General features: G+C 33.4%; 1 protein-coding gene across 1 annotated transcript; it reads left to right on the plus strand.

Annotated features, from left to right (window-relative positions):
• The first annotated feature begins 2,610 nt into the window (after nucleotides 1-2,610).
• On the plus strand, nucleotides 2,611-23,970 carry LOC110992720 (G-protein coupled receptor dmsr-1-like). The gene is made up of 4 exons (XM_022258648.2): nucleotides 2,611-2,858; nucleotides 10,021-10,861; nucleotides 12,307-12,484; nucleotides 20,733-23,970. The coding sequence occupies exons 2-4, from the start codon at nucleotides 10,073-10,075 to the stop codon at nucleotides 20,903-20,905; spliced, it is 1,140 nt and encodes a 379-aa protein (XP_022114340.2). The 5' UTR covers nucleotides 2,611-2,858; nucleotides 10,021-10,072; the 3' UTR covers nucleotides 20,906-23,970.
• Nucleotides 23,971-24,949: the final 979 nt, after the last annotated feature.

Here is a 24,949-nt window from a genome sequence, read left to right on the forward strand (position 1 = left end):
AGGAAGAAAACAGTTGTAGGCTTAAATTATTGTGGGTTGGGCCATGTCTACGTAAAATTCGTATCATGGGATCGTAGAAAGCCCTGATGCGTAGAGCGTAGATTAAGTTAATGATACTAATTTCACAGATCGCGTAATTTGATGTTACACATGGAACGCATGTAACTAGCTTTGAAAAGACGTTATTTTGATTACTTGATTAGCCTATTCCCGAATTCTAATTTACATAAAACGTGAGAGAACAGAGATGTTTAGATGGTGAATTGAATGGAAAATAATTGTAGTCACTTGTGATTTTCAAACAAGTAATCATTATAATTATTTATACACATATTCGTATTTTACGCATTCTATACAAATTCTATAAATAAATAGTAAAAATATTTCTATTTATGCAATTTTAAATATCTTAAATATTGCAATAAATATTTACAACAACACAGTCAATTACAATAATAAATTAATTTGATGGAAAATGTATGTTTAAAATCCATGGCTCCAAACTAAAGAGACTTAGCGTATTATGAGTAGCAAAACTCCTATTTTGGATATTATATTTCTTCTTTTTTCAATTTGTCTCTGCACTGTTATTTTTTATGAGTTGTGCTCAAATTAAGATTTTAAACCTTCAATTCCATACAATCATTATTATAATCTTTTCCCTTAACAACCACAACATAATTATATTTAACTAATATAATTTTTGTCATATTATAATTTACATCAGAAACTTCTTGCTCTCTTTTGAAATAATATTGATGGTGTGGACTATCGGCTATAGAAATATACGTGGACAGCATCACAAGCTTCCTTCCTAAGTCTTTACGACGATTTATGATACTGTATACTCTACTGTATAATATTATGTTAAAATTATTTTATAGTATATTATAGGATATCCTATGTTTATTGCATACTAAATAAATAAGGATGCACCTTTGGTGATACTGTGTGCTCGAACCAGTGTTGGTACTTTGACTACCACCATTTCGTTTCCAACACTTGCAAACTTACTACTAGAACTTGAAAAGGTGAGCAAAAAGAAGAATAATGCAGAACCGCGTACCTATATTGCTTAGCCTTTTCTGATTTATAATTTCATCTTTTCTAAATATTTGAATTAAAAAAGACACGACAAATCACGTTGATAAAATAAAAAGACTTTGCTATGAACTATGCCAAGTCACATTTAGGTAGGTATATTGTAATATTTATATTGTGCCTGTACAGTTTGCCTCGTACGAAGTCGAATTACCTGCGTAATTCGCCATTGTGTCGGGTTTTATCGAACTATGACAACCATTGTCAGGACATTGATCTTTTCCACCACGAAAAGAGAGATGTCAAGAAGTACCTGGAGAAGCGGGAAGACTCTGATTTTTGTTTTTTTTAAGTAGTAGTTTTAAATTCTTAGTATTATTTGTTGCATTTAAATGTCAAATTTCAGTTTTTTAATTTTATTATTTTGTTTTTTTTGAATGTTTCTTTGTCTTTTAATGCGCTTGCTTGTTTTCTGTTTTTTATACATAATTTGTTAATCTATGTAATCTGTTTTGGCTTTCTGTATTGTATTAGTATTTTGTATAATAATATGTATTAAGTAAGCTGTTAGATTACATATAATGAAATAAATAAATAAATATTTATGAAACCTAACTTATTCATATAACCTTTATTTTGGTTTGGATGAAAAATGACTCTGGTAAAATAATTTACTAAATATTCCTTTTTGTAAAAATCAGGTAAAAGCCTTTGGCTTGATAAAAGAAAATATCTCCGACTTTTCCACTCGGAAATTAAGATTTAACGCATGGACAATCGTGAAATGGTTTGGTTTTAAGTTAGGTCACGTTCTTGTACTCCAAAAATATATTTTACTTTAATTGAAGAAAGAAATAATTATTTCATATTGAATATTTTACCAATCAAAAAGATTTACTCGGGGCTTTATTGTTTTTGTTAAAGTTAGAGTTATACGATAATTGGGAATTCAGAAATATTAACATCATTAACAAATTATTGGCAAACGCTGAAAAGAAAGAATTTAAAGTTTCCGAGTACCTACTTAAATGTTGCTTAATATTATTTATTTAAGAAGTTGATTTAATAGTACAACCTTCATTGCTATAGGTTTATAACGATTATTATTACCTCAATTGAATTTATGAGAAACGTAAAACCTCTTTTATAAGAATTCTATTCTTAGCCACGCCTGGAAATAAACTCATTAAACCTTACAGGACACAGAGTGATTCACAGCTCCAATTTAGCTTTAAATCTCTAAAACGTATAGAGGCCATAAATTTTTCAGTACCCGTGTGCTGGATTTCCTTTGTCAATGTAAAAAATACGCCTGAGATAAGCATTTGCATTGTAAATGAGAACATCACTAAACGAGATGTGGCCGTGTTCAGCTTTTAAAAGTGTGTCATATGAATTTGATTATGTTGTTATCAGATAAATCTTTTTGGTAAACGCGTTACACATTTAATACAAAGGAGGCTTTAATGGATATGTCAGGGCTTGGAACATCCTAATCGTGGTTTTTGTGATCCGTCTGCGTCCGTCAAGTTGCAGTCCGTGTTCCATACGCCGACATTCAGCAGTTACAATGAGAGCGTCTCCGTCGTAGCACGCTTGACACATTCAGTCAAACGACGTTCGCGGCGCTACGTAAATAATTCTATGCACGATGTTTTTGCCCCTAAGAACATTGAGGAATTGTTAGCTTCTAACTTTTATCCCATAATCTTTGTCGACTATGTCACGTTTAGGACAAATGACTGTTGGTCCAACGATGTTTGAAGTGTTTACATGTGGTTAGCAACTTTCAAGTTAGAACAAACTGTTAAAGTGTGGTAAGAAATATTCTTTTGTTTTTTTGGTTGAATATTAAAAAAAAAGTTTTTGAGTGACCTTCAATATCGACCCTTGACGTATTTAAAACGTTGGTATATGTAAGAGTCTAATATTTTTTATTTTATTTTATTTAAGAAGTTAATATTAAAAACTTTTATAAATGCATGCATTATTTAAAGTTTTGTATTTGTCACCTAGTGTAATCATTTAATCTAAGAAGTACTTATTTACATAATTGTTTCCTATTGTATATTAATCCTTGAAATAACACTTAATCAGTTAATAACTTTCTCACACGACAATCATTCTTAGGGTATTAACTAAACAATAGATTACAGTACAATTATAAACTAATGTGACATAATTGAAGCATAGATAATATAGAATGAAATAACAAGACGTATTTCTATAATTCCTTTTTCATGCCATATAAATGTTCTTGTATTACTCATTTTAGATAAACTTCATAAATTAAGCTGAAGATTATTCAGACGGTCTATTACAGGTATTAAGAGTCTTTCATTTAAATAATCTCTAATCACTACAAATTAATTAGACATATACAGTATAAAATGTACTGTGTATATATAAAGGACCGGGTTATTTATTAGATAGATTCTGTGCCTAATACAAGACCTTGTTGGTAGACCCACAATTCGACTCGAGACTTCGCGCGATGACTCCAATATGTCGAATTCTAACAGGTTTTTGATTTTCGGGAAAACTTATCGTTAAGTCTTGATCTTAACATACGAGATGCAGATTTCATTCTCCTTTTCTTCAGTGCTGGATTGGCCACATATAAAAAAAATTGTGTACAGGCGGTATTCGAGAGAGATTCGCGAGAATGCCGCGCTAAACCAAATAACTACTTAAATAATATAAACTAGTTAAATAAATGAAATCACAATTAGTCAAATGTTTTATATACTTTTTGTGTGTTTGTTCCCTTTCATAAATCTTTTTGTTGTAAAATGTATCATGTATTCCATCTCTGGCTATATTCTCAGTGTATTTGTTTGTTAATTGTTGTATAATTATATATAATTTATGTTATCTGTATTAGTACTAAATAAATAAATAAATAAATAAACGGCAACGCTGCCTTCAAATATTGTTTATGCAAATATGTATATGCAAAATTAAAAGTAATATTCGGTAATAGTAGCTTCTTTAAATTTTACTGTTAATGAAAAAGTAATTTATTGAGTTATGAGATAACTTTGGTAAAATCAGTGATTAAATTCGTAATTGAAATTGGATTCAATGAGAGTTTCCCTTGCTAACTGATTTTAAAAGAATTAAAAAAAATATTGTAAAAAATATTAGCACTGAGATCCTACAAAAAAATTAAATCTATGTTTTTATTAGTCAGTACAATCAACTAATCTTTAATCGTTTCTTCTACTCGAAAGAGGCAGGGAACACATATTTCTGGGCTTGATTCGGTAATTATAGGCGATTAGTGTCTTCTTGCCTCATGATATTTAAAAAAAGTTATATATTACAAATATATCAGTGACACTACTACCTTTTTCGGTCTGACTAGGTGATCAGCCTTATATACCTGACACACGCCGTTGATTTTTGGTCTAAGGCAAGTCGTATTCCTTCACTGTTCAAACGAAAGTTAAATGCGCACATAGAAAGTACATTAGTGCACAGCCGGAGATCGAACCTACGACCTCAGAGATGACAGTTGCATGCTGAAGTCACTAGGCCAACAATGCTCAATAAGTCATAACATATTTTTTTAATAAACTAAATAGGTATCAGTCTGTGTTTATAGAATAAGTATTGAATTATTTAAACTACTTCTTGAGCAATCAATAACTGTTATGAACGTATTACACCACTCAATATCCTATACCAATCCAATCACGATAGTGTTTGAGGATAGTTCGCTGTTCATTGGAGTATTTACGACCACCGGTGTAGGGTTGATACTAGAATTGATTTTGCTCATTAGGTTTTAATAATGCTAAAAACCGCATACTGTGGCTAGCTACACACATAGTCCCTTCTAAAAATTTATTGTCTCGGGTTTGTAGTCATAGAAGACTTCATCTACGTGTATTAAATGACCAATGACGCAATGGGTCTATTTCTAAGGAAGATGTACGAGTGCCAAAACAACCAACGATGATTTGAAAAAGTGATAGAATACTTTTATTTTTTGTTTAAAAACTAAACATATTTCTAAGTTCCATTGCGGCTTAGTACTCGCGGCCAGCTTTTGTATGTTAAATGAATTCAACAACCTCATTAGAGGTTTAATATTTATTTCCTAAGTGTCTACAAGCTTCAGACAGATATTTTGCGTCAGATGTAGCCGTGTTCGATGAAGCTCGCACATAAGTTCATTCTTTGAAATTGATGGGTTTCAATTTCCGCGGATGACGTACTCTATTCACTTAGAGGCGAAATATAAAAACATTGAATATACAGAAAATATATGCACGGTCTAATACGAGTATGTGAGTTGTCCTTGATGAAAAAAACTTTTTCAATCCATTGCCGTAATTCGCAAAGCATATTTTTTCAGTTTGTTTAAAAAATGTTTATGTAATAAAATAAAACTGTTTTGTAATATAAAAAAAATATTTTGGTTTTATCACAAATAAAACCAAAAAAAATCGAGATAAATCATGAAACGTGTATTTTTATTAATTAAAAATTAGAAACCATTCTGATGTTCCGCGTGCCGCAGCAACATTGATCACAGGATGATGGCCATCCCATCCAGGCTTACAAAAAAAAAACAACGTAGAATATAAGAAGATGAGAGATATATTTTGACTGCGTTTTCATGTGTAAAAGTGAAAAGAGTGAATTGTAAATGTGATGCTCGCGCGAATTTCATAGAATATTAGTAATAAAATCATTTCACCCACTGACATGAATAAATGTACACATAAGTTGGACATCCCTACGCTTTCATCGTGATTGGAATATATTAAAACTCCGCCTTACAGAGATTTTCTCTTTGCTTTCTGGAATTGCAATTGCCTCACCAAAGTGAACAATGTTCAGTGTATAGTCACTTCAAGCATTCTCATTTAATTATTAAATTTAAACAGAGCGAATGAGGTATTCATTTCAACGCTATATAACAATTATTGCCTCCGTTTGAGACCGCACGACTCACAGTTCTCACTTCAGTACTAGCAAAGGCAATAATTAAATAGTGTGGCATAACAAAATAACGAAGGGTGCATACTGCGTGATTTAGCAATCATGCTTCATAGATATTACATGAGTTGGAAGTCTGGTAACACGACATTTTTCATAGAGAACAGCGTCCTTATTCTTAAAAAGGCCGTCAATGCACTCGCAAGCCCTCTCAAACTCAATTCGCAATGAGCGGCAGTATCACTTAACATCAGGTCTAACTGTCTGCCAATAACCTACCAACATTGTTTAATCAATGGTAAATACTAATATAAGCTGATACAAATCAAAGCGTTTTAAATTATTTCAATGGGTACCGATTTTTATAATCCGTTCAAAATTTATGCAAAAATGAAGCTTTATCACTTTAAATCTAAAGACATTTTTAAAAACTGTATCCTCAATTGATTCAGTTAATATTTTCTTTAAGCTTTCATAAATATATAAAGATGAAGATAGTTTATTTAAATGTTGAAATAAAAATAAAAATAAATTATAAAAAAATAAAAACTATTTATTTTTATGACAATATTGTGTCTTTCTCATTATTTGTATTTACGATTTTATAAAATAGGCAAATGAGTAATTAATCTGTATTTGTGACCAATTAAAAATACTGATTTATATTAATTCAATCATATTGACAACAGCATTTAAATATTTGTCACTGCCATGAGGTATAATAACAAAATCTAATAGTGAATTGGGCGTAACCACGATGAGGACTTGTTTACATAACAGGTCAAAGTCTGGAGATTTGAACTGAGCTTGAAATTTATGACGATATTTTGTTTTAGCAGGGGTTAACTTGAAATATGAAACACGAATGTGGCTATAAACTTGGGAACTTGAGTTGATGAACGTTAGGAAGTAAAGCATTTTCAAGTCTCATGTTAATAATATTAAACTTGTTCACCTGTCTTGTTATTAACGGGGAGCATAACTTTTTATCTAATAACTGCATGGTAATTATTTCAGTAACTTTCAAATTGAACCGTTTAGGTAACGGTTTAATCACCCCATGTTTTAACTAACACTCCAAATAAAATTTTTAGAGCTTAAAAATATTTTTACCTATCACAAATTTGATATTATAAAACTGTTTTAATTTTTCGCCGTCACAGGATAACTTAAATAAATAAGAGGTTCAATTTCCTAAAAAATGTTTCGTAATTAGTAAATTCAATATAATATAAAAAAGTAGCAAACCCGTTGTTATTCAATGAACGGGAATTATCTCTTTTGAGAGCACGTAGAAATATTGCGGAACATTTTTCATTGGAATATTGAGTGCGTCTCTTGTCAAGAGATAGTGAAACCCGAGGGGATTCATCAATTGTGTTGATATTTGAGACAAATAATAATAAAAAATACTCGAATACATGGCCTCATCATAAAAACAGTAAATAAAATTTATAACTTTTGTATTGTATTTTCAATTTGCACATTCGTGGACTCATAATTGCCAAGGTAGAATAAAGCAGCGTTTAGCAATTAGACGTAATTTAGAGGTTTGTCGACCATATATTTTTATTAGAGAAAATTATCATTAAATATAAAGGTTGAACTATATTAGTTTCATTATTATACATCAATCTAATATAGGTGATGTATGGTAATACGTTTATTAAAGCAGCAGACAGTTCTAAAATCTTTATAAAAGTAATTTTAAATAATAAAGACAGTATACAGTACACAGACAGGACAGAGTAGTTAAGTAAGTTAATATATTTGAGTACATATTCGATTTTTTTTAATGTTGAGATTTTTATTCCATATTTAAAACTTTAAATATATATTGAAACCTTTAAATACGAGCGCATGAAATTTGCCGTTTATTCTTGTTTTATAAACAACATTTTTAGCCTATGATCTGTTCGTCTGAGACGTTTCTTCAGTTATAAAACCTAAATAATTGGCTTCGCAGACAGACATACTCGAAATAATTTCATTGCCAGTCTGTTATTGACGTCGCTGAATATGATCGTATAATTATGAACTTTATTATTCAACTCACCTGCAATAGTTCACCTAATTTAGGTAAACAATTATAAAAAATAATACAAAAATTAACATAAAATGTGATAATAAAATCTTTCAGACGGAAATGTACTACTATATACTTCCATAAAACGAAAATCGTTCTTTGTCTCAAGGACGCAAAGGCGTTCTTTACGAGGTATGAGATTGTCAAAAAGTAAACTGGGGTCATTCATATGAACATCGATCGAAGTCAATACAAAATGAAACAAGACGATTTGATCAAGGGAAGGGGAATTTACACTCTATTAATAACTACCCACAAACGAATTATATTTCTGTTATAAAACGAATTCCCTAGAAATTCTATGTATGTTACCATAAATATTTTTTTTAAGAAATGGAAAGACAAAAACCTGAACCTCAAATGCATTTTCAAGTATTGATATAGCCAGTTTCGCCTTTTAATATTTTTAAATTTAGAACTAAACAGATTACACACGGCATAATGTCGTTTATTCATTCAACAATCTACTCTAGCAAAGTTCAAAATTAACAGATTTTGGTTTCATGTCTGAAAACTTCTTATAAATATTATACCTTCTGAATTAATTTTTGTTATTTTTTCAGCTGGGGAGCACACAGCGGGCGGTGAAGGAGTAGTTTATATATTTTTTCTACCGATATAACTAATCTGTAATAGTCATAAAACTACACAAACGTTGCGAGAAAATATTATGAAGATTTTTTTTTCTTTCCCAACTTTCATTGGGTTGCTAATTACTGACTCATTAAATGTTTATGAAGGCTCAGGGATGAGATCATTAACATAACCGTAAGAGTCACTTAGGTTAAAAGGTTCACATCGTCCAAATACTCACTTCACGATTTGTGAGATTAATTATTCAATAGTATCAAAACTTTAAGGAAACCCAGGTTTACAAAGGGTTAATCCTAAACCAATAAGTATTGTTATCCTACCGAGTTATTGTTTGATTGTGCCCAAGGGTTTTTTAAAGATAAATTCACAACCACACTTATGTTGACCTATTTTGTATACTCGTAGATATCATGGAAATAAAAGTACATTTCTCTCGTGTAAATGTTGACATTGGTTTTGTTTTCAAAGCACCAAAGTAAACTAAAATTAAATAATTATTAATACAATACCATACATCTTTAAAATGAGGATTCACAAATTGACAAACAAGAAGACACGTAAAACTTTGCTGAATGAATTGAAAAAGTTTTTTTGAAATAATATTAATAATTCAGAGACAAAGTTAATCGATTTGATTATGTTGTATAATATGTGTATATATAACTAGACCGTTATGTACATAATAGTTACTGACTTAATGGGAATTAAAAACAATATAAACTAGACGCACAATAATAAATGTGTCTGCTAGGAATATACTAAACGGGCTTCAGAAACCAGAAAAAAACCAACATACATAGATTTTATATATCTTAAATTTATCTTAAGTAATGTTTAGGTAAATCTTTAATATCGCTATGTGAATCTTGGATGAAACCTACGCAAACTCATAAATAAATATCTATCTGTCTACAGCAGTCATGTAAAGAGCTCTGAGCACGTCACTCATAAAATTTTGAGTGGTAATAGCTTCCTATAACTGGAAGTAGAGATAGCTCGGATAACATAGTTTGTAGTTTTGCATATCGTGTCGAGGGGTAGAACAGATTTAACTCAAGCATATATATTGAATTCCCTTTACGCTTTAAGCGAACATAAAACGATTATACAGCTTCACCTATACGTCGACATTTAATGTTTTAAGTATTTAATATTAATTTTATTTTATTCTCATTGTAATTGAATTTACAACAATGTCTGTAAACAAATAGGTTTCATAATTTTGATGAACAAAATTCAGTTACTTTATCATCATTAATATGTGTCAGCAACAATGTTAATGACGTTATATTATGTTTAAAACACTGCCACAAAATGGCTTTATTAAATGAGACGTTTATTGTTTTCAGAAAATGTCAACGTTTGTAAGCTTCTGATCGCCAAGACTAAAACCCGTAAGGTATGTCGAGTTTGGAGAGTGATGGGGATGTCGCGGCTTACTGTTTGCCTGGTGGACAAGAATTCCAACGTGTTTACGTGAAGATTCATGGCTATATAGCCTTACTAATTTGCCTTCTCGGATCTATCGCAAACTCCGTCAACATCGCTGTACTAAGCCGCAAGGAAATGATTTCATCGACGAATTCCATCCTAACAGCGCTCGCTGTTGCAGATCTATTAGTTATGCTAGACTACGTCCCCTTTGCGCTGCACATCTACATCAAAATTGGTGCAAATCTTAATAGGAATTCTTACGCTTGGGCGGTGTTCGTGTATTTTCACTCGATTTTCAGTCAGACATTTCACACTATTTCCATATGGCTGACCATTACGCTTGCAGTCTGGAGATACATAGCTATAAAGTTTCCCCAGAAGAATAGAACTCTATGCAACAAGCGAAATACAAATATTGCAATTGGATTTGCATATGTAGTGTGTCCAATCGTGTGCCTTCCAATTTATTTTGCAATGCACATACAAGAGGTACCAGCGACGAATAGAGAGTCGAATGCAACGATAAATGCATCTATACACCAAAACGAATCTTCAATAAGAGAACCTGTCTATGCATTAACTATGACAAATAATAAAGAATTGTTGACAGCTATATTTTGGATATACAGTGTATTTCTAAAACTTATACCCTGTATAGTCTTGTCAATTTTTAGTTTTTGTTTGATATTGAAAATGAAATCTAGCGACAAGAGAAGACAAAAGCTTTTGAATAAATCGGCAATTACAGCAACAGAGGTAAGTAAATCAAAATATTCATGTATGATAAGAATTATTAAGAAATTTTTTGACAGAATTACTATTTTAAAGTGCGTGATTAGAAAAAATTATTAGAAATAAAATAAAAGAAATGGTGATCGAATAGAAGGTTACTGGGTGGATGCGAATAAAAATATTTATATTTTTTTCATATTAAAGAGATGTCGTTCAAAAGATATTCCTGCTACCACAAGTACACTTAATATCTAGTAAAATACATATTTGAATAATATTATTTCTCAATTTAGGCAATCTTGGGAATATATAAGACCTTACAGCTGAGATTTACGATCTCTACTTTAGAATTGTACTATGAATCTCCCTCTACAAGCGAGCGTAAACATTTAATATTTATGCAATCAAAGATTGTCTGTACACTAAATAGATGGCAGAGACCACTTAAATTAAAATAATTAAATCAATATAATCAAATATTAATATTAAAACGAATAACCATTGGTAATCAACTTCTATGTAAAGCCAACATAAGAAATAGCCGTTCCGTTTTAGGTATTAAATCGGTAAGCTGCATGAAAAATATGTAATATTCAAGCACTTTACTAAATGGGTAGTTGAGTTGATATATAAAGGTGTATCGACTATTGTATATTATTTTTCACTCAAACGTGTCACCGTTTACGGGCTAAGTGAGAATGGGTGTAATGTACCGTGTCGGGTACATTTTCAAATAATATTCATTCCTTTTATCTGGTGTTCGTAGGTTGCGATACTTTGAATTTTTCCAACCGTGCAGGATTAAATTTACCTTCATTATACAAATATATAAAGGTTTGAATGATTTTGAGTTCAATATCTCAATAGGAAATATAAAATATGTTTGCTTGTAAAAAATATTAGGTTTATACAAAACGTTAGTCGCTCGTAGCACCTACGTAATGTCTTTATGAGTCAAACGTGTGATTCGTATTTTCATAAGGTAGATTTTTCTTGTTAACTCGAGAATTTGACCTATTTCGCTATGTGGTTTTCGTATCTAAAACAAGAATTTTCGAGGGATGTTGATGAATCACACAACCTTTTGATTAATGAAGAGCGGTTTAAAAGAAAGACGAGCTTAGATTAGACTGAATATGAAACGCTCGTGTGCAGAGTTGAGTTATTAAAACTAAATTGAATCTGAGTTATTTAAACTATGCTGCAACGAAACTTTATATTTAAAAGTAGTTTCTCGATCAAAGCGTAGAGTATAAAGTTAATTTCGTATCATTTGTTCATTGCTCTTAAAACTTTAACTAATTCTATATTTTTATTTAATGTAAACAAAATAATATCGTTGAACAATTAAGAACGCATTTAAAAGCATAAATCTAAGAATAATACAACAAAACTTTCACATTTTATTAATGTTAGTACTTGCCAAATAATCTAAATTATTCATACAACTTCAAATTCCATTTATACAGGGTGAAAAAGGCCGACTACACGAAGATGGTAAGCGTGGTGGAAGTCGCACAGACCGCACTACCCGGATGTTGGTCGCTTTATTGGGCCTTTTCCTAGCCACGGAATTGCCACAGGCTCTGTTTGGTCTACTGACAGCTATTGCTCCACAATTGTTTGAAATTTGCTATTATGCTTTTGGTAAGTAGCAGGTTAACATTTGTACGATTTTGTTGCATTTAGCCCTTTTATTAATTATGGCTTTGTTATTTTTCCTGTTTATTACATATGTATAATATATAATAATGATCAATGCATCTTAGATTTTTTTTTAAATACATATGTTTTTAATTTATTTTTGTATAAATAGGTATAAATTGTTAATTGTGTTTATGTTAGAAAGTGGCCGTCTTGGCTTTTGTGTTTAATGAAATTTACATAAAATAATACATAAAGTATTAAGTCATGTATTAATTTCATAGACATATCTGTGTTTTTGTGATGTTGATTAATAATAACAAAATCAACATTCAGTGCTTTACCCCACTATCCCCATAAATGACTGATATGATTAATAAAAAAGCTGTCCCACGAATTAATAAAAATCGTATGTTTCTTAAGAACGTACTTTAAGTAAAGTGTGACGTATACTTATAATACTTATAACGGTCCGAACCAAATTTAAAATACTTATAATATATAAAAAATAAAATAGTTATAGGTAAATAATAATAGAAAATAAAATAAAAATAAAAAAGCCTTTTTATTTCCTACAAATATGACTTTTTACATTGGCCCATCTCCAAGCGCTTACTTATCTAATTAAAATAAATACCATCTTATTTTTATTTATTTTCTATTATTATTTACCTATAACTATTTTATTTATTGTTATTAATATATTACATTATATAATATTTGCTACTATATATATCATATTTACAACTAGATAATATTTACTATTACATTATTTTATTGTATTATTAGCTAGCTTGGTTAGATTTTAGTATACTTAAATAATATAATTTGTAGGAACCCCATTATTGGGTGAAGGCCTCCTCCAAAGATGCCCATTTGTCTCTGTCTTACTTTGTTTTTGTTTGACTATTTTTAATGTTGATCTAATTAATCGGTGGTCTGACGGATAGTTTAAATTCAGGACTTCAAAGTTATTGAATAGTTTTGGTTGGTTGGATAGTATATAGTCGATCTCATTTTTGTGTTGTCCATTTGGGGATCACCACGTCTATCTCCGGCTACGGTTTTTCTTGAAGCATGTATTGATGATAGTTAAATTGTGTTCAAGTGCGTAGTCGACAAGTCTCTGTCCTCTATCGTTTCTTTCACCGTCCCCATGTTGATGCACTATTAAGTATTCACCTTCTTTAGGAGCCCCTACCTTCGCATTAAAGTCGCCCATTAGTATAATGTTCTTATGTGTTATTTCCATAGCTTTGTCGATAGTTTTATAAAATTCCTCTATTTCTTCTTCTTTTGCGGATTCGGTGGGTGCATATACCTGTATAATGGATATCTTAAATTCGTGAAGTATTAAATTTAGCATTGCCACTCGTTCTGTTAGGCCGATGAAGCTTTCGATGTTGTTTTTAAGAGACTTCTTAATAATGAAGCCCACTCCAAATTTACCTGGTGTACACCAATGTAGCAGAATATTAAGTTGTCATATTCCTCTATTTTATTACCAAGTCGTCTGATCTCTGAGATACCGATTACGTCATAATTGATTTTTTTTGTTGCTTCATTTAACTCCAACCAGCGTTCATGTGAAGATAGGGTCCTGACGTTGTAAGCTGCGATTTTTAATTTGGTTTTAAATTGAGCTTTAATTATAATATATAGGATATAATATATATTTACTAAATGTAGAACTTCGATTTTTACAGCCTGTTAAATGGATGTTTCAAGCAGATGTTTCGCATTCGTTGAATATGTTGTTAAGTTCAAATAACATAGCAATATAAACTTGAATAGAATGAGCGAATGGGATCTCTATTATGTGCCTAACATGCGAAATATCTCGCAGTGAACCTGAAAATAGGCCTTCATTGTGAACGATCAAGTATTATAATTGCTTAATTTTAATACATAGGGTGTGTAGTCTATCTTTTATACACGTGTTTCAGTGACAGTTACTTGTTGAAAACATTTTATTTAGTCTTGTTTTTTTTAATGTATAATGCTTCCTATCTCATTCTCTCTAACGTAAAATCTTATGAATATATGTGTCTGTCTCTTCTTACTGTCGCGTTTTCTTTTCATCGACTTTCAAATCACATCGATGCTAAAGAAGTTTTCACTTCAATATAACTTCAGTATACTATAATATAACTTTCGTTTAGATCGAAGAAAATAGCAATGTGTTTCAACTATTATATATTCATGTATTCATGTAGGAAATGCATTATTGCATTATCTATGTAAACTGTTAATCCATAGAATCACACAATTCATGAGTGGTATCAAAGAAACAATAGTCTATAGACAAGCATTGTTTTGTCATAAAAGGATATAACCCTATAACGTGAATATAGTTACCAGGGTACGTGTAGCTAAATTGTAAGAGGCATTGGAGACCCGAGAGACTTAATTGAATCGGTAAACTCCTTACATGGTCACATCATATTACAATTCACTTAAATATGGCCTGTAAAGCTAATACAAAATGTATAAATTATAGGTATAATAAAACTGCCTTGGAAGTTTCATGATAATGCTTTTTTTATTCATTAACTCCATTTCAGTATATTCATAAATATTTCATAAACCTAACACTTCCTCGCTAGCTGTTTACCATGACATCGTTTGTTACTGTTAAGCAATGATAGATTATCGACAAAATTGTTTTGAATAACTCACTAAAAAACTTTTTCGGTTATAACTAGATGTCTTCATCTGCTTCATTGTTTATTCTACTTTGTAGAATACATTTCACCGCTTTTGTTTCGCCAGACTACAATGCTATTCTTTCCATAGGGTCGAATTTAAAAACATCATAATTCGCTTCAGCTGCCAAAACCATGAGTTGTTTTTTCTAACAGGAGACAAACGGGCAGGAGGAAGAAGAAGAAGAAAATCATTTATTCATGTGGGTAACATAATGTACACTTATGAACGTCAAAAAAAGAAATATACATTAAATGCTTCTAAATTTACATTTACTGCCAGTTCACAAATCACGGGCTTAGAACGGTAGAGAAGAACTGGCAATAAACTCTCCGCCACTCTTTTGCAACCATTACACCATGTTTCATATGGCATCTGGAGTATATGGTCAGCAATCGGTCTCCTCGCCATATTTTAGGGAGAGAGACAACCCGACGCATGGACGCCGCCACAAGCAATGACAAGAATTGAGAGGCTCACCTAAATTATTATTATTAAATTTTTTTTTTTTTTTTTTTTTTTTTTTTATAGAACAGGGGGCAAACGGGCAGGAGGCTCACCTGATGTTAAGTGATACCGCCGCCCATGGACACCCTCAATGCCAGAGGGCTCGCGAGTGCGTTGCCGGCCTTTTAAGAATTGGTACGCTCTTTTCTTGAAGGACCCTAAGTCGAATTGGTTCGGAAATACTTCAGTTGGCAGCTGGTTCCACAGAGTGGTGGTGCGCGGCAAAAACTGCCTGGAAAAACGCGCAGTTGTGGAACGGCGGACGTCGAGGTGATACGGGTGGAATTTCGTATTCTGCCTCGACGTCCGATGATGAAACTCAGCTGCAGGTATTAATCCGAACAACTCCTCTGAACACTCTCCATGGTAAATGCGGTAGAAGATGCAGAGAGACCCCACATCTCTACGCAACGCCAAAGGATCAAGCCGCTTGGAGAGATTTTGGTCGTCAACGATTCGAACCGCTCTTCGTTGAATACGGTCAAGTGGAAGAAGCTGGTACTGGGGAGCACCCGCCCAAAGGTGGGAACAGTACTCCATGTGGGGCCGAATTTGAGCTTTATATAGTTGCAAGCGGTGGCCCGGAGTGAAGTACCGTCTCGCCCTGCTGAGCACACCAAGCTTTTTGGAGGCTAATTTTGCCTTTCCCTCCAAGTGACCGCGAAACTGAACGTCGTTCGATATGTCAACGCCAAGTATTCCAATGCTGGCTGTGGCTTTAAGGAGAGTGTTTTCGAAAAGAGGAGTAGCGACAAAGGGTGTTTTTTTAGCGGAAAACGCGCAAACTTGTGTCTTTTTGGGGTTAAATTGGACTAGGTTTAGTCTGCCCCAGTCAGAGACTCCACATAGTAGGGTTTCTACTTCAGACACAAGTTTGTTCCGGTACTCATCGACATCTGCCCGAGAAATACTTGCCCGGCCAGTGTAAAGAGTGTCCCCAGTGCTGTCATCCGCATAGCAGTGAATGTTGCTAAGTTGCAACATATCATTGATATGCAGAAGAAACAGGGTCGGGGATAAAACACAGCCTTGTGGGACCCCAGCGTTCACGGGTTTAAGGTCGGAACATGCTCCGTCGATGACGACCTTGATGCTCCGATCGGCCAGAAAGCTGGAGATCCAATCGCATAATTTCTCGGGAAGCCCGTAGGCTGGAAGCTTCGAGAGCAGTGCTCTGTGCCACACCCGATCGAAGGCTTTCGCTATGTCCAAACTAACCGCTAGAGCCTCCCCCTTGGACTCAATTGCCTCCGCCCATCTATGCGTAAGGTATACAAGAAGGTCACCAGCCGAACGACCACGACGAAAGCCGTACTGAGAGTCACTTATCAGCTGGTGGCCCTCCAGATACTCCAGGAGCTGGCAATTAATAATGGATTCCATTATTTTGGAGAACAAGGAGGTTATCGCTATTGGGCGATAGTTGGACGGATCGGAGCGATCGCCTTTTTTAGGGATCGGATGTATCGATGCGATCTTCCAGCACTCCGGGACAGTGCCAAGCGAGTACAGGTACCGGAAAAGGCGCGTTAAGACCGGAGCCAACTCAGGAGCACAAGTACGCAGCACAATTGGAGGAATACCATCCGGCCCGCTCGACTTATGTATGTCCAAGGAAGATAATGCTTTACGGACAGCACGTTGCCGGAATGTAACTTCCGGCATCGAAGAATCACACCGTGAAATGCTCGGTGGTGATCTCCCTTGGTCATCCAAAGTCGAGTTGGACGCGAAGAGACAGCCTAAAAGGTCGGCCTTCTCCTTCGCAGTGTGGGCCAGCGAGTCATCCTCCCTGTGCAATGGTGGAATGGAAGGCTGACAAAAATTCCCTTGGACAGCTTTGGCTAGAGACCAGAAGGCTCGAGTCCCCGAAGGGAGTTGGGCCAATCTCTCGCCAAATCTGGCAATGTGCTCTGACTTTGCTTTAGTGATTTCCCGTTTGAAGGACCTGGAGGCTGAGTTATATGCTTTTTTGAGTTCGCTGGTATTAGCATCACGAGATTTCGCCGCTTCTGCCCATGCCTTAAAGCATTCTCGCTTTCGACGCGAGGCTGTCTTGCAAGAACGCTTAAACCATGGCTGAGACTTGCCACCGATCGGCACCGCAGAAAAAGGAATAAAGAGTTCCATTCCCTGCAGAACCACTTCGGCGACAGAGGCAGCGACGGAATCTGGAGCTTCAGACGAAAAGCAAATAGGCCCCCAAGGGTAGGACGCAAAGAAAGACCGCATCCCGTCCCAATCTGCTGACTTGTAGTGCCAAATACGGCGAAAACCCAAAAAGCGCGACCGCGAAGGGCGCGTAGATGGCACAGTACTCCGGACCACACAATGATCCGATGAACCCAATGGCGGGTCAACGGAGACTTGATAGTTCTCCGGATGCGAAGTCAGCAGAAGGTCCAACAAAGAGGGTTTATGACCGTCCACATCTGGTATTCGCGTAATCGCAGGGACCATTTGTGTCAGGTCGTAGGCTAAAGCAAAGTCGTGAAAGGATCTTCCCGCGTGATCGGTGGTTTCAGAGCCGAGCCAATCGGCATGGTGGGCGTTAAAATCGCCAAGTATCACGATTTCGGCGGTAGGAACCCTTTCAAGCAGGGAATCTGTAGCCATTTGGATGTGCTCGATGAGTCGGTCAGTTTCGTCATTTCCGCTATGGGACCTATACAGGCACGCATAGAATCGCGGATGGTCATCGCAGTCTATGCGGAGCCAGAGGTTAGATAGGTCCCTTCCTTCAAGCGTCCCAAGGCGACGAGAACAGATATCCTCTCTGACGTACACGCAAACTCCCGCCCGCGGCACAAATGAATGTTCCAATTTGTACCCCGGGTAGGAGAGGTAAGAAGTATCAGCCGGGGAGGATATCTGAGTCTCAGTGAGGAAGAATAAGGCCGGCTTCGCAGATTCAAGGTGAAAGTGAACCGCGTTTAGGTTTGAGTTGAGCCCCCTAACATTGGTGAAGTCCACTGTGAGCGTGGAAGGGGTTGCCTTCGGCGAATTCTTCCGTTTGCCCCGAGATCGAAACCTAAAACTAGAACTGGATGTTTTGTTTAGAGCGCAGTTTTTGCCCACCCCAGAATACGAAGGGCAGCCTGTGCATCCACCACCGGATACTGATTGTTCCGATGATGGACGCCCAGAGGGGGATTCTCCACGACGCCCAGAGGGGGATTCTCCACGAATATCAATTTAGTGATAATTCGATGATATATTATTTAAAAAAGGTGTTTATACAAACGAATTCAAAAAACATGACTTTTAAAAATATTCCATCTCGCATGAAACTACTAAATAAGAAATTTATATTTTCAGAAATCAACTTACATAAATGAAAATATGTATATAAAAAATAATTAGAACGGATTATGAATAAAAAAATTTAGACCCTGTTTAAGAATTTATCCTATGGTGGCAGAATTTTCAACATTATTGCCTAAACTTATTTATTTTGTTTTCCGCATAAACAATTAAAATTATATAAACTAACATTTTGATCGTGACATTTATCTCGTGTTGACGGGAAATGCCAATTTAGGCCTATGCATAATAGATTTGGGCTTGAATGTATATTGTACTAGATTGATTGGAATTTGGTCGCGTAACAATTTATTGCTCATCACATTTCGATATTAGCTATTTTGTCATGTTTGAAGAATGATCGATGTATCTAATATACATTATATTAGAAATTATTTATTGTAATTTAGCATAGGTGTAACCTTGCCAATGAGACGCCCTTGGAGTTAAATATTTGAAATTAATGGTTATTGCTACAACACGCCTACTTATTAACAAGCTCGCTTTTTTATGAAACTAAATTACTTTAGTTTTTTGTGAACTTTTCTTTACTTTTGATGTTTAAAATCGTTTCATGGTCAATCTTTCTGTTATTTTCAGATAAGGACTAAATTAGTTCGATGACTGGTAGATAGAAGATATGACTACGAGTGCTTGAGTTTCGCTCAACGCTGTAACTTTCATATTCTCTATATTAGTGTATATTAAAAAAATCTAACGTCCAAAAAAACTATGAGTCACCATTACTACTCGTTAATTTTTTACCCTTAGAAATTGACTGGATTGAAATAAGAAATAAAATTAGTTAGTCAGCCATGAGGTTATGATGAAAGATCGATCAAATAGAAGATAGGTTAATATTGAATTGTTGATCTTTCATTATAATTGATAAATAAACCAATGTAAACAAGACGGTATGAGCTTGAGGAAATTGTTAAATATTCGTAGAGATTTAATGGATTATCGCTTTGAGTCTTCACTTTGATTTTTTTGAACTCACGTTTATTTTTCTTTGCCACATCAACTGAATTTTTGATATATTCTGAATGGAATGAGTTGTTGATATCGAAAAAATATATGGATTTAAAAACGACTTTTACTAAAGTGAATTTACAATTTAACTAAAGTCAATAAAAAAGGTTAACTATTTATTTTTATTTTATTTATTTATTTTTCTCACAATTCGTTACAATAAAAAAATACAAATAACACAATACATAAATATTACAAGAGATGCAACGGGCGGCCTTATCGCTAATAAGCGTTCTTTTCCAGGCAACCCTAGTAAGATAAATACTAGAAAAAGAAAAACGATGAGTGCAAGAAGTGCAAATATCATGTAAAAAAATAAAGAACCTTAATCTAAAGTAAAACAAAAAATATTATTAAAACAATATTGTTCTATCTATATTGTCGTATAATCTTTAAGAATGTATGAAACATGAAATACAATTATTTTTCGTATATTGTTTATAATCATAGTCTTTAGTAATAAAGTCGAGACTACCATAAAATTATTACCATACCATTATCATATGCGAGTTCATAACAGCTTAAGATTTATATTTTCCTACAATATTTAAAGATTTTTTCTCGTCTATACAATAATTTTAACTCGTTACTATCAGTCTCTTCAATATAATAATAACATATATATTTTTCTGTACTACAACTTTTATGTTTTTATCTTCCAAGATACTAAACATATTTTACTCAATTACTTTTTTGTTAATAGGTGAAGTAATGGATTTGATGGCGTTGGTGGGATCAGCTGTTAACTTTGTGCTGTACTGCAGCATGAGCCGCCAATTCAGGTGCACGTTCACCCGTCTGGCTCGTAAACTACTTCCGCTTCCTGCTCGGGCTGAGAGCGAACCCCTGACTACAACATCTACGGTGAAAGCGTAGCGAGTGCGTAGCGCAGCTACGACAGCTGCTCAGCTTTGATAACAATTTAGTGCTACTGTTACAGTCAATTATGGTGAACGACAGCTTTCGAATCGCACTTTACTTTTGAAAGTTTAAGTAAATTTAAATGAAATAAATGAAATGAATATAATGTAAATGATTTAGTTGGATTAATATTTAAGGATGCAAAAGAAACTATTGTTTCCTTACATAGAGTGTCAGTCTAGGTTAAAACTTAAAAGTGCATATTAAAGGCATGAACCGGGAAAGATGAAAACCTAAATTTTTGCTATACTTCCTCTCGTGAAATCCTTTCCTCCGGGACGTGTCCTTCAACATGTTTTATACAAAGTAAACTCCTGCCATGAGTCCATTAAAAAAGGTCTCTTTTGTTTTTTGTGAATAAAACTGAAATGAAATTCCGCGTTACTATGTCAAATGGTAATGATTACGTAGTCATTATTATATTTGTAAATGCCATATTTATCTGTGTTCTAAAAATACTTTGTATATTCAGTAATTGAAAGCCATTTTCTTCAGACTTTTTTTGCAGTTAAATTATATATGGAATCTTTTTGGCTTACAATTCTATTTTTAATGTTGACAGTAAGCCCTCTGACTACGTGATGAATGTATGTATATATGTTGCCATAAACCTCAATGTTACTACGGAATACTTATCGAAATATTTCTAAACTTTAGTACGTCATTTTAGGTTTAACTATGTAAAAATAACGATGTTAATTATTGTATTGATGGATATTATAATTATAGGTCATGGAATGTTAAGTGTAATTGATGTTTAAATAAAACGTAAAATTCATAATGTAAATGAATATTAGGCCATATATCTAATTGTTGTAATTAGGACCACTATAGAATTTATTTTAAATAGGAGATATATATTTAATACGGCACAAAAGGAAGGAAGGAAACAAAAGTAGATTAGATTAACTTTGCCATCGGTAGCTGAAACTAACTGACGAGATGTTGGTTGGCTATTCCGTTGAGACACAATGAGTCCTATCGCAAAAGTAAACACAAGGTTCGGTTTGTTAATAGAAAATTAGTGACGGATGAGTGAGTTACGAACACAAACACTTCGTTGTGAAATTATTATATGCCAGTATATACTATCCCAAGATCAAGATACAGATACAATATTATTACGAGGTGTCGCAATATACTAATTATTTAGGTTATAAGTGTATTATGTTTAATATATTTCTGTATACGGTAAGACAAAAGTATGTCATGAAATTAAAACAGTCAGATGTTCGAACATTCGAAAACATTTTGAAACTTATTTGAATTGATAAAAAATTCTGTAGACCATGTATCCCCAAGAAAACTTATGTATATTTTTTTCTTAAATTAGCGCAGTTTAGAAGACGGGGCACATCAAATTAGTAATATTTTGCAAAGTGGTTTTTTGTTTCTTTAGTTGACGTTTTTTAATTGTTTAAAAACTATTACTCGTTAAAGTCATCAATTAGCAAACTTCGCTATGAGTAGGGTGTATAATTTAGGGCATCCTCGACGATAGACATTGTTATAATAACCCAAATCACTTTGTCTGCGTGTCACGACGTTGTCATTCGAGATAAGGTAGGGTTCATATAGCTGACTAACCTTTTCATACTTACTAGTGACAATAGCGTACAATTTGAATATATATTTAAATATCGTGAAAATTATGTTAGCATGTGGTTTTCTTAAGTGAAAAAAATATACTAATTTCGTAAAGTAAATGTAACATACGAGCCGTTTGTCCAAAAGAAATAAACTTGATTAAAAATACTACGCACAATTACTGCGTATTAGGCGTATTAGCAACGTAGCGAAATGCGATAAAGCTACAAGATACACATTATAGTAGTATCTCTACGCCATAGCCCAATTGTCACAACATATTTCTATCTGCCGCTTAAGGAAATATATAATGCGTTTAGCGTGTCCGATCACGTAAATATCTATTATTCTATGGCTGAACTTGATTCAATAACACTTTAATGTCCGACGTGAAACAATACGCGCAAGTAAAACAAAAGATGTCTTGAGATATATGAGAATTCTGATCATTAATCCGCTTACGTATTGTTCGACTGAGGGTTACTCTGAAACAAGAGTCGAATTCGTGTGTCACTCTTTGTTATATTATTGACAAAGGAAGCAGAATGCGTCATTCATTTTGATAATTAAAATTACTACATAAGTTCTCTTTGTTGAGATAAAATCAAACAAAATTATTTCTTTTCATTAAATTCGCTTTGTTCAAGATTTAATTTCCGTTTCTCCGGAATCATTTACCGTAGCGTTTGATATCATATAAAAGGATTTCGGATTACATAGATTTGACATGTATTTAACCAGGACTGTTGGTACAAAGGTTTATTCTCTTAACCATTTCCTTTCAATTAGAGAGATAAAAGCATTCCAGTCAAATTTTTACACTGGAATTTTTTAATCTCTCTAATTCTCTGGAAACTTTCATTACAAGAAGAATTTATATCACTACATCAATGTTTTAAACAAATTATGCCAAAATGTTGTGAGTTCTTAAAGGTTAAAATTACATCTTGTTTTGTCGCGATGTTTTTTGCAATTAAAAAAAAAATAATTTTATCTAATATCAATTCTTTATCTAAAATTAAAATAAATTATCTAAAATAAAATTTGCTTACTAACTCATATCTAACTACTATTACCAGAGTTACAAAATATATCTATCCAATTATCCTGCCCATACGTTTCTCGATACAGGTCTTATTATTTTTGACATCTTACCTTGACGACCTCATTTATCCTGTCGATAAGTATCTGCGTCTAATCACCTCCGAGGACTCGACCCACCCAGCTGTGCCCAAACTGTCAAGTCGAGGTGTTATTTATTTAATTTTAATATTGTTTATTTCAAGTTTGTTCTACCACTAACAATGTTGTTCAATAAATTATCTTCAGTGGTTGATAAATTTTTATTTTATTTATTAACACTTCGTTGCATTACATAAAAGGAAAATATTAAACATAATTGAATGACAAGCAACTGGCGGCCTTATCGCTTTAGAGCGATTTCTTCCAGACAACCACTTTTATTTTTACATAGCTAAAAAAAGATGCAAATTAGTTATGAAATTATGTCCGGATTATAACCAATATAATACCAATGAACAGTAAAATCAATTTTGGCATCCGATTAGATTGCGGTGGACTTATATAAATCCAATCAAATGGGTTATGTTGTTAATTGGATGCTATTGAGACGACAAACGAAACGAAAATTGATTTTGGTTTACAAGCCCACGAGGCATTGTCCAAGTATACGACCTACAAGACAATTTTTCTCTCAAATCTTTGATCGTCCTTTGTAAACTTCTTACAAAAATTTTATTTCTTTGTAATCCTAGAGTTACTAGAACTAAGTCCTCTATACGTACCACGTACATATAGTGAATACTGAATATGCTATCTCGCTCTTACTCGATTGAAAGTATTGTAAACATTGATGAATTTTTATTTTTTTTATTTATTAACACTTTGTTACATTACAATATAAAAATTGAACATAGTTAAATGAAAAGGAGGGCAACTGGCTGCCTTATCGCTTTCGAGCGATTTCTTCCAACGTTTTTATTTTGTGATTGCCTGTTATTTTTTTCTCTTGCTAGCTATCTTATGTTCTAATATAATTGATGTATATGTGTATACAGTAAGTAAAGTTTGTGATGTCATATTAAATTGTATAATTTTATGCGTACTCATTGTTTTAAAACATATTAATACATAAATAAATAGCTGAAGAAATTTGATTTCAGAGCATTGACCCCTCACAGCAAGAACATGTTCCAAATTTAATTAAATAGCCCTCCGACCGGGAGTCGAATCGATGCCCTTGGCTTTACGGCCCCTTTACGAAACCGCTTGTATACGAGGCTCTCGATTCTCTTCAGCCTGGGACAATATTTTCGATAAGGAATGTATACAAATATAACTGATAAAATTTTTGGCAAACGATCTTGTTTGTACTTAATCATTTAAATACGT

Source organism: Pieris rapae, chromosome 7 (genome assembly GCF_905147795.1).
Source record: "Pieris rapae chromosome 7, ilPieRapa1.1, whole genome shotgun sequence".
Taxonomy (NCBI): Eukaryota; Metazoa; Arthropoda; class Insecta; order Lepidoptera; family Pieridae; genus Pieris; species Pieris rapae.

Coding starts and splice junctions, on each gene's coding strand:
- LOC110992720 (XM_022258648.2), top strand. CDS start 10,073: ATGTCGAGTTTGGAGAGTGATGGGGATGTCGCGGCTTACTGTTTGCCT. Junction 10,862..12,306: donor CGGCAATTACAGCAACAGAG/GTAAGTAAATCA, acceptor CCATTTATACAG/GGTGAAAAAGGCCGACTACA. Junction 12,485..20,732: donor AATTTGCTATTATGCTTTTG/GTAAGTAGCAGG, acceptor TTTTGTTAATAG/GTGAAGTAATGGATTTGATG.